This window comes from Schistocerca cancellata, chromosome 9 (genome assembly GCF_023864275.1).
Source record: "Schistocerca cancellata isolate TAMUIC-IGC-003103 chromosome 9, iqSchCanc2.1, whole genome shotgun sequence".
NCBI classification, from domain to species: Eukaryota; Metazoa; Arthropoda; class Insecta; order Orthoptera; family Acrididae; genus Schistocerca; species Schistocerca cancellata.
The window spans coordinates 258137766-258149793 of record NC_064634.1 but is presented as its reverse complement, the minus strand read 5'-3'; the positions used below and the strand labels follow the sequence as shown (position 1 = coordinate 258149793).

The 12028-nt window shown below is 38.2% G+C and overlaps 1 protein-coding gene across 1 annotated transcript in view; it reads right to left on the bottom strand.

Annotated features, from left to right (window-relative positions):
• Positions 1-12028, bottom strand: part of LOC126100812 (uncharacterized) — a 117658-nt gene that overhangs the window by 50603 nt on the left and 55027 nt on the right. The window contains exon 3 of the mRNA XM_049911444.1: positions 11234-11363. Coding sequence (XP_049767401.1) covers positions 11234-11363 — 130 coding nt within the window. The remainder of the gene's footprint in view (positions 1-11233; positions 11364-12028) is intronic.

Here is a 12028-nt window from a genome sequence, read left to right as displayed (position 1 = left end):
GCAAGAAATCTTGATCTGCAGTATGATCATTGGAGCAATCTCGAAAATAAATCTATTAAGTAGTTCATACTTTCAAAGCCTGAAACACTTTTTGAGTGTTTGTAACTGGCTAAAAGCGATAGCAACAAGGGCAAGTACCTTGCTCAACTTATCATAAGTGTTTTGGAGAAGTATGGACCAGAGAAGTTTCTGGTGGTGAAAGGTGACAATGCTGTAAATATTAAAGTTATATTGAAAGAGTAAGTTCCTCACATTGCTCCACTTGGGTGCCCAGCAGCTATTAAACTGGTTGTGTTTAGAATTTTAGACTGTCAAACAATCAAAATTTTCATGGTAAATGTTAAAGAAGTTGTGAAAACAGCAAAAAACAGCCACAGTTAACAAGTGGTGTTTGATGAAATATCAGCTGAAAAAATATTGAAAGATAGGATTTCACTGTAGTTTCCAGGAAAGACAAGCTGGGGTGCCATCTTTTTGGTCTGGAAAGTTTGCACTCAAACAAAGTTGACTTACAAACCTTAGCTTAAAACAAAAAGGCACAGTCATACCTGCAGCCGAAATAAAGAGTGTTCTGATGATGATTTCTGGGTGAGGGTAGAGAAATGACAGAGCTCATGAACCTAATCATTCATTTGATTACAGCTTCACAGTTAATTAAGCCCCAAGTTCACGAAATAGTCACGCAGTTCAACAAGTTCGAAGAAGTACTCATTGAGGAACTACCGGCTTCTACATTGCAATCTGCAGAAGAGAAGTCAGTGTTATCAAAATTTCAAGCTAGGACGAAATTCATTGTGTCTTCTATTCACCTTTCAGCTAATCATCTTGATCCAGTAGTACAAGGCAGTAAACTGAACCCTACTGAGATGCTTGATCCAACAATTTTTGTTTGTGGCACGGCTAAGAACACTGGACTAAATGTTATTCAGGTTAGAGAGAACTTGGCTGATTATAGATAAACAAGGAATTTGGTCCAGACAATGTGTGGGAAGGAGTGGGGGGTACACACCCTCAGGGAGACAAAAGTCATTGTGTAAATCCTTTTTTTAAGAGTAACTTATGAATTAACACAAGTTGCCATAAAAATTCTGGGCATACCACTTACATCTTCTGCTACAGAGCATTCCTTCAGTATTTTTGGATGTGTCCACAGTAAAGAAAGAAATGATGTGAATCAGAGAGAAATGCAAAGCTAAGCTGTTGAACCCAAGGAAAAACCCACAGTGAACAGTCCAATCAAAGACAAAATGGAAAGGAACCCAGTAGTCAGCAAGGAGTTGTAAGGCAGAGTTGGAACTTCATAATTCTTCTTCATCTTACGAAGATCAAGAAACTAATTGAGAACTTTTTTTTAAATTTGCAGTAGTATAGTATATTAATACTACCTACAGGCTAACTACTTAAAATAAAATATAATTTATTTCAAAAATTACTTTTAAACTTGAGCGTTTTTCTTTTTTCATTATGTACTAACCCAAGAACTGACCTTATTGAAGATGTAAAAGGTTATGTTTACAGTCAAATTTATTTCACCTAATAACTATCGCTTAACCCTCAAAGTAGCTTTTTCAACTTTGTTACACAACCACTAACGAAGAAGTGTTACAAAACACCTTTCTTGATACAAAATATCAGCTTAATTTTTCTTTTCTTCATTTATGAATGTTGAGCATTTAACCAGGCGTTTATCCTGTTTGCCTTCAATTTGGCTACGATTTTAATTGGAGCACTGAACACAGCATCTTTCAGATAACCCTCTCAACCAGAAGTCACATATATTAAAATCATGTCATCTGTATGGCCAGGATGTATGGAAATAACAGCTGGTAATTCTAGCATTTCTGAAATGCCTCTGCAGCTGCTGCTTCACTGGTTCTGCGATGTTCCGAGCACCATCTTGCATAAAAATAATGCTACCCATACATCCACACTGTTGAAAGGTTGGGATGACTGGTGTGCGATACTCTCTTAGCATTTACCAGTGTTGGTACAGGTAACTGGACATACCTCCTTTTTTTAAAAAAAACACCACATGGCTCTGCAATAAATGATGCTGTCAACCTACACCTTTGCAGAATGAAGCAGTACCGGTTGATGTGCAAGTGAATTTTCTGTTACCCTTACTCTGCAGTTATATGTATTGACATGTCATCGGAGATGGAAATGGGCTTCAGCTGTCCATAGAACATTCTATCGGCATTCACTGTCCATTTCCATCAAGCAGGAAATTAATGAGCAAATGTTTGTCTTACTGGCTGGTCTGCATGAAGCAACTCTTGAACAAGAGTAATTTTGTGTGGTCAGCAATGTAGGATGTTTATAGAATTTTACGAACCATGTTCACAATCATGTCCAAAGTTCGGGCAGTTCCGTGAGAACTGCCTGTTTACGCACCACCGCATGATCTTTCATATAATGCTGCAGTTGCATCTTATACTGACATCGGATCAATTGTTTTCCTCATCCTGCCACACTGCACGTCAAAAGACCTGCCATTGTGAATTTCATAATCTTTTCTCCTGACGCTTGGCAGACACTGGAACAATGCCTTCTTTCACACCATGGAGTGTCCAGAGCCTCTGCAGAGCTACTGGTATACAGTCACTGCTCATTTAATGAGCTTTACCAGCAGCACGTTATCGCACATTGAGACAGTCGTGCCAAGTGTCCAAGCAAACTGAGAAACTGCCATGTACCGCATGTCTTATTTTGAATATTCTGCCACTTACAGCACCATTTAGTGGTAAAATTTTTGTTAATTTTTTTCCATAACATTCTCCCCCCTCCCCCCCCCCCCCCTCCTCTGACAATATTCCATTCAGATTTGACACCATTCTGAGTAGTGGTCCATAGCTTCTTTCACCTTTTTAAAACTGGGCTTTAGTTCTACATATGCACATGGCCAATGTAATTTGCTAAGCTGATTTATCATGCCTAACAGCTGAAGATGAAAAGGTTGAACTGGTCAGACAATGAACTTGCACAGAGTACTGTGGATGCTTGTCCTGTATTTCCTGTCTTCTGAGAAGCAACAGGCGTATGTGGTCCTCATGACAGCAGATCAACTCTTATGATTGTGTTTTGTTGTTTGTGCCACCAGAAATGGTTAAAATTGTAAAACAAAGTGAGACGAATTGATATGCAGGTAGCACTATTGTAAAAATATGAATACAAAATAAGCTGAGGACAATGGTTTCTGAGCCAAGTGGGAAATGAAGAAAAACAACTGTACAAGAAACGCTGCTGGATTTGAAAACAGATCAATCATCATCAGTAGTATAGCAGTGTGTGGTGAACTCTGTGTAGTGGTAGAAATGTATTTGAAGAAATGGATGAAGCCCATAAGCCCACTACAATGAAAGTCCTGAAGTATCCATCCCAGCTTCATTCAGTTGCTCATTTATAAGTAAGTGGAATTTAGCTCTTAGATCTCTTTTACACCTGTCATAATGTTTCCTGAAATCAGGAGGTACAGACTGAAAAACATCCAGTCAGCATCATCAGCTCCCAACGTCTTTTCATTTCAGTGTTTCTCTCCCCCCCAAAAAAGATAAAGTGACATGTGCAATCTGACAGTCTCAATAAGAAGAATGCTTGTCCCTGACCTTTGTTGTAAACTAGCAAGCACTTTACTTGTATTACAATTATGTTATTTACTTATTACTTATATTATAAATATGAAGAAAATTTACACAATAGTTTATTGTCCTTTCCCAAATGCACAAAAATTCGTGTTTTTATATGTTGGGAGAATATACACTGCCTAGGTTCACATCCTCTTCTTTGGGTAACATTACCATCAATAGGTGTGAAGTAATTACTGATGTACAGGTGCTTGTTGTGTGGCGCAAGGTTGATTCGCCAGACCATCTGCACGTTGTAGTGCAGTCTCACGTCAGTGATATCACACTACTGTGCTATAGTACATTTGAAGACCCTTAACTAAGGTAATATATTTTCTGTGTAACACTCCATCTTCTGGATGTGGGAAGGAGCAAACCATGCCATGAAAATATCTGTGTTCATATATTTATACGGTTGTTTACTTGCAGCAAAAGAGCAAAAAGAAAAATAAAACTGTTCAAATAATTCACAGATGTCTGGTGCGTATGTAGTACCGCCTCTGATAAGAAGAAAGGTGTGCACCTTTCTGAGTAATATTCTATTAGGTTCCATGATAGAATTTTAAAACAACAGTTAAATGTGAACTGTAGCCTCAGCTGCTCATCGAAATAGCTGTTGACGAATTTCATGTCAACCAACATGTTCATTGTACTGAAACTGGAGCTTGCTCGTTTTGCACCCACCCGATTAATGGAAGTAAGGAATTAAAAACAAAGGTACAGATCCCACAGCATGTACTTATGGTTTTTTTTTCCCATCAATATGTTCCTATGTTCCTCCACACCAAGCTGATCACATCTGCCCTGGAATACGATGTCATCGATCAGTCCTCCCATGTGAATGACATGTTGGCTACATTCAGCACAGTAGTTGTGAAAGGCACAGGAACAGGCATCTTTTCAGCTTGAAAGCCCATATGGATGGGAATGCTTCAGCTTGTATCGGCAGCATACACAAAGAAAAACGCATGGCAGCACTGCATAGCAGGCAATATTAGCTTCACGTGGGGCACATCACTATCAACTGTGTTGCAGACGACCCCCAACATATTTCACCCATTACTTGAGACTTAAAAAGGTGTGGCTCTCTTTCCATCTTCACAATTCCAATATGTTAGCTGCACTTCATATGAAGAAAAGTGTGATCTAAAGTGTGTCAAAACATTAAATGGTTGGATACTATATTTTTTCACTGACTTTCCAAAATATGCACAGTGGGTTACTTAACTTTGAAGCATTGCAATAACTACGGTCAACAGTGAAAAGAAAACCATTTCATTATGATGATGATGATGATGTGAGACTAAAAAATATGAAAAAAATCAGTATTTTTTACCTAATAGTTTCCTTAATTTTTTATGCACAAAACACAAGCTTTAATGAGAAATTAAATATGGAGGTAGATGTAGCTTCCCTTCATTTACTAAAGCATTTTTTTTCGAGGCACGTCAGGTGACACTAAATTTGGCTTTCTCCTGCCATTCCATGTACCATATGACATTTTTATGTGAAGCAACCAGCACTCTGCATTGCCCTGGGTGGTATGACACAGATAGCCGTCAGTGTTGTATTGCTATGATCCCTGTGTGAACCTGACTACTTTACCATGCACTCCAATATTGCAGGTTGCTTCTCTGTCACGTAAGTGATTTGCATCGCTTATTGTCTTGCATATCATGCTGACTCAGTGGGAACCATGTCCTATAGTGCTGCTGATTGTATATGATAAATTGTTTGTGTTTATTGAAAACATTAAAGGTACTATTATGCTTCTTTGGGCAGACCCAATAGTATTTTTGTTCCTGCGGAGCATTCACCATCCAGTGTATCACACTGGGATCAATTCATCAAATTTTGCCTCCAGCAAACCACACACTTACCCATATACTCTGTATGACTATCTTGATTACTAACTGATGATGTGGTGCAGAGCAGAACACCCATAGGAAATCTAGCAACATACAACCTATCAGTTCAAAAGCATCTATTGTTTGCAAGATGTTCTGTACAAATAAAGCAAGCTGTGTTTCACAGAAGTGCTGGTTTTTCTTTCTTTGTGAATCTGTGCAGATTGTAAACTGCAATGACCTGTGCTCTTTTCCCTCACACGACTACTTGTCACATAAGTGATTCTTGATCATATTCAGAGCTCGAATTCAGTCAGAGCCTGTTGCCCTGTTCACTAATATAGCTTTGAAAAAAAAATTAATGTTAGGGGTGTTAATATCAATATTGCTCATTTATGAATCCGTGTGGGTCTCGAACATTGGTACAGAAGTATTCACTTTCATGAATACATTTTTAAATGCAGAACTTAGAGATGTCTTCAGTTTCGACCCAAAACAAGTTCACGAGAAACTGAACAGAAATTTTGTATCTGTTCACTGACTTTATGACCAGAACTTCCTAGGTTTTTCTGGTAATATCCAGGATATGACTGAAAATTATTGTAGGTTTCACAAATGGTCTTCTTAACAAGCTTTTCTCTATCAGCATCTCTGAAATCTCTCTTGTAGCGAGAGTCGCTGTTTTCATTCTGTTCTACAGATTACCACTACGCCATTCATCTTATTACTTTACTTGGAACATACAGTAATTATACACATCACAATTTGTAACATCTCAACTTTAACACTGTCTTTCTGAGTGTGCAAAGTGTGGAGTAAATATTCTCAGTTCATCTTGTACGAAAGTTGATGGTGACTATCACTTTGACAAAACACAGACACTCTCACAGCTTACTTGATGACCTGTTTGCCTTTGAAAACAACTGTTCCTGTCAAAGCATAAGGATCACTAATTCCTCTCACTGGTGAAAACAGATTGGTATTTTTGTAATTAGGTCTAGAATATTTCTTTCACTTGTGGGTTGTTGGACTACCTGTTTGAGGCATCTGTCAGACAAAGTTTGCAGTATTACTTTGTGAAACTGTTTGTCCTTACCGCTATTAACATATGCATAGTTTTCTCAACAGATTTTGGGCACGTTAAAATCACCAACTTCTTCTAGCACCATAAGCTTGGAATTTTTGCACGCTATCACATTTAGGTTATCTTTGAACGATTATGACCTATGTGTCTGTATCTGGTAGTCAGAAGAAACACTAATTATTAATCTTAGTCCAACTCCTTTACTACTTTAAGTGTCTCATTTCCTAATTTAATTCCCTCAGCATCACCCAACTTAATTTGTCTACATTCCATTATCCTCGTTTTGCTTTTGTTGATGTTCATCTTATACCCTCCCTTCAAGACACTGTCCATTCCGTTCAACTGCTCTTCCAAGTTTTTTGCTGTCTCTGACAGAATTACAATGTCATCACCGAACCTCAAAGTTTTTATTTCTTCTCCATGGATTTTAATACCTACTCCGAATTTTTCTTTTGTTTCCTTTACTGCTTCCTCAATATACAGATTGAATAACATCGGGGAGAGGCTACAACCCTGTCTCACTCCCTTCCCAACCACTGCTTCCATTTCATGTCCCTCGACTCTTATAACTGCCATCTGGTTTCTGTACGAATTGTAAATAGCGTTTTGCTCCCTGTATTTTACCCCTGCTACCTTCAGAATTTGAAAGAGTATTCCAGTCAAAATTGTGAAAAGCTTTCTCCAAGTCTACAAATGTTAGAAACGTAGGTTTGCCTTTTCTTAATCTTTTTCTAAGATAAGTCGTAGGGTCAGCATCGCCTCACGTGTTCCAACATTTCTATGGAATCCAAAGTGATCTTCCCCGAGGTCGGCTTCTACCAGTTTTTCCATTCGTCTGTAAAGAATTCGCGTTAGTATTTTGCAGCTATGACTTATTAGACTGATAGTTCGGCAATTTTCACATCTGACAACACCTGCTTTCTTTGGGATTGGAATTATTATATTCTTCTTGAAGTCTGAGGGTATTTCGCCTGTCTCATACATTTTGCTCACTAGATGGTAGAGTTTGGTCAGGACTGGCTCTCCCAAGGCTGTAAGTAGTTCTAATGGAATGTTATCTACTCCCGAGGCCTTGTTTCGACTCAGGTCTTTCAGTGCTCTATCAAACTCTTCACACAGTATCATATCTCCCATTTGATCTTCATCTACATCCTCTTTCCTTTCTATAACATTGCCCTGAAGTACATCCCCCTTGTATAGTCCCTCTATATATTCCTTCCACCTTTCTGCTTTCCCTTCTTTGCTTAGAACTGGGTTTCCATCTGAGCTCTTGATATTCATACAAGTGGTTATCTTTTTTCCAAAGGTATCTTTAATTCTTCTGTAGGCAGTATCTATCTTACCCTAGTGAGATAAGCCTCTACATCCTTACATTTGTCCTCTAGCCATGCCTGCTCAGCCATTTTGCACTTCCTGTCGATCTCATTTTTGAGACATTTGTATTCCTTTTTGCCTGCTCCATGTACTGCATTTTTATATTTTATCCTTTCATCAATTAAATTCAGTATTTCTTCTGTCACCCAAGGATTTCTACTAGCCCTCGTCTTTTTACCTACTTGATCCTCTGCTGCCTTCACTACTTCATCCCTCAAAGCTACCCATTCTTCTTCTACTGTATTTCTTTCCCCCATTCCTGTCAATTGTTCCCTTATGCTATACCTGAAGCTCTGTACAACCTCTGGTTTAGTCAGTTTATCCAAGTCCCATCTCCTTTAATTCCCACCTTTTTGTAGTTTCTTCAGTTTTAATCTACAGTTCATAACCAATAGATTGTGGTCAGAGTCCACACCTTCCCCTGGAAATGTCTTACAATTTAAAACCTGGTTCCTAAATCTCTGTCTTACCATTATATAAATCTATCCGAAACCTGTCAGTATCTCCCGGCTTCTTCCATGTATATCACCTTCTTCTATGATTCTTGAAGAAAGTGTTAGCTATGATTAAGTTGTGCTCTGTGCAAAATTCTACCAGGCAGCTTCCTCATTGATTTCTTACCTCCAATCCATATTCACCTAGTACGTTTCCTTCTCTCTCTTTTCCTACGATCGAATTCCAGTCACCCATGACTATTAAATTTTCATCTCCCTTCACTATCTGAATAATTTCTTTTATCTTATCATACATTTCTTCAATTTCTTCTTAATTTGCAGAGCTAAATGGCATATAGACTTTTACTACTGTCATAAGCGTGGGCTTCATGTCTATCTTGGCCACAATAATGCGTTCACTATGTTGTTTGTAGTAGCTTACTCGAACTCCTATTTTTTTATTCCTTATTAAACCTACTCCTGCATTACCCCTATTTGATTTTGTATTTATAACCATGTATTTACCTGACCAAAAGTCTTTTTCCTCCTGCCACCGAACTTCACTAATTCCCACAATATCTAACTTTAACCTAGCCATTTCCCTTTTTAAATGTTCTAACCTACCTGCCCAATTAAGGGATCTGACATTCCACGCTCCGATCCGTAGAATGCCAGTTTTCTTTTCTTCAGTTTTCAGTGCCCAACATAGTCTATGGCAATAAGATCAGCTGATTTAGCTGGCTGGTCAAGGTGTGATGTGGTACCTCCAGGAATGCATAAGTGCAACCCTGCAAAAACAACTGTGTCTCAGAAGACACATGTGTCCACAGCATTTTCATTATGGATAGTTTAAAGAAATGGTAACATTTGGTCACTGAGAATAAAGTAATAAACATGCTCATTCATGTCCACATTACTCTATTTTGTGTTATTGCTTTGTTTTAGCGCACAAAAACAGCTAGGGTCATACACACCCAAATCGGAACTGTAGAACACTAAGACAAAGAGAGGAGTTAAAGGCAACTACATGTTAATCCCAATCAATGGATGAGAAGACAGCTAAAAACAAGGATGTGGAAGAAGCTCTGTAAAATATCCACAGAGAAACTGAGGTTCTGAACTAAAGATTACATGTCCTTCACCATATTGCTATGACGGATAAAAAGTAAAATGCCATCGATAGCCAGCACGTCGTTTCCTAAAATGGCTGATAACTCCAATGGAAAATGCAAATGAGAATGTAAGTGGTTAAAAAGGGTATCCCGTCAGGAAATCGCGGACCACCAATGGTTGAGCGCAATGAGCACAAAATGGTGGGGGAGCACCACCTAACAAATGGCGATGATTAGAAAAAACAGTGCCCAATACGCAACCTAGCTAAAATGATCTCGTGAAGAGAGGGCCAAGAGGAGGTCGTCCAAGCTGCTGGGAGAGGCTTAATAACCTGGAGCTTGTTCCCATGAAGGGAGGACCAGTAGTGATGCCAAACTAAAGTGACACCACAGTGACAGATAGGTAACAAAATCCCTCTAAGTATTTTATCCCAATTTGATTCATGTGACGCCCTTTGCTCATGGAGTACATCGCCTTGCTGAAGAAGTACATTCCAAGTTTGTGAATGTAAATGAACTTATTTCATCCACAGAGAAAATGTTTCTAAAGGCTCATATTTGCATCAAGACTACAATGATAAATTACAAAATGCATGTTTAACTCCTGAATAAGTAGTCGCTTACTGGGGTATGTGGGCCAAAACTGTGTTGTTTTGAAATGAACATTTTGAGGCCATTAGGGCGGTACTAAACGACTTCGATAGTGCAGAGACTTTGGCAGTTTGCCAGTGCAAGGAAGCCTTTAATGATTCTGATATTAAAAAGGACGTTGCTGTGATTAGCACTCATTTATCCCATATTCCTGCAAGTATTAAAAAGCTTGAAACTCAAAGTCTGGCATCGAATGTATCTAATCAATTAGTGAATAAAATTATTCTAGTGAACTACTCATTTCCAGAAGTATTCCCAACAAAGCTGAAAGAAAAATTGGGAAACATTTTAAACAATAACCCAGGCTTTGAACCCTTATGCCAGATTGATAGTTTTATTAATGGGACAGGTGAACTTTTACCGTAAGTAGTAAGTGCCAACATAGCACCCAAACTCAAATACTGCCCAGTTACCTCAGTTGATGTAGAATGGTCCTTTTCTGCTTATAAAAATGTTCTGAGTGATCTAACACACAATCTTACTACCGGACATTTGGAACAGTATTGCGTTGTTTATGTTTACAATAGTAGAAAATGTAAAATAATTTGTAAATGATGCTTTGGTTCAATAGTATTAATTAAAAGTCAATGCTGTTCAAAAAAATTCATGATTGTATGTTGCCTTTTTAATAAAATATTACGGAGTTTTTGAGCATGCCGCTCTGCCTGTGATAAATCTCAAAGTTCGTCCTGTACGTATAGATTATTTCGTTGCGATTCCCTCACATCGCATCTGCTTGTTACCAACACAAACATGCATACTTTAAGGTTTTTATGATACATATAATCTGGTCTAGTTATGACATTTCCTGCATTACAAACTGTTGCAACATAACAGTAAACATGCAAAAAAGACTGACATTTAAACCAAAAAAAATGTGACATGTTTCTTTTACATGTGTTAAATTGAAATCTACTCTGTTGCTATACACTTAAGATTGCAAAGTAAGGACATTATATACAGCCAAATCACAACAGCACTGAACAATGGATTCAGCTGTATTAAGAACAAACAGAAAGATGGCAATAATAAAAGAGTGAAATTACATAAAGCATAATTACACTCAGGTAGCATGGAGTTAATCCTCTAATATGTGATAACCAAATACCTTTGTAGTTTTTTTTTTAATTTATTCAATGCTCTCTTCTCACTGTCAATCATCCTGGTAGTTTCTTTTAGTAGGATTTCCAATTTTTCAAGTACTGCTTTTTCAAGTACTTCTCCAGATCTGAAAAAATCTGAGAAATGGGAAATATGCATTACATACCAGTGAGGTTCGTACCATGAGTAACACACAATGAACAGTGGCAGAGTTCACATACAGAACAGAAGGAATCGTAGGGACATTGCATTTAGATAAAGAATATAAAATCCCTCACAACAGAACACGATACGAAATTTACCTCATATCCAATTATGTTTGAAGTATCTTCAGTAGATTAATAATCTGAAACCTCACACAGTTATTTCTGGAAAGATAGTTTTCGGACTAGCAACTGATAAAATATGTGGGGTAATTTGTAGTGGTGAGCACGCATACTAATTTGCGGGCAATGTTACCACAAATTGTACCATTCTCTTACGTAAGTGAATCCGCAATGTGACACATGCTTTAGCAACAGAAGTAAATGGTATGACATTAATGAAGAGAGGAGAACAAAGACATTCAAAGTACAAACATATATACTTTTAAATTGTTCTTAGTTTCAATTTTGTATATCCATATTGAGATCTTGCCAGAGACCCCCCACCCCTCCCCCCTTTAAGTGTTGAGCACAGGGGATAGGACAGGTTTGGGTCACTACTGCTGAACATAATACCGTAGGAAAGAGGGATTGGGGGGGGGGGGGGGCGGCAAGAGTTAGGTCTTAGCAAGAATAGTGTGGTCTGCCACTGGCGATAT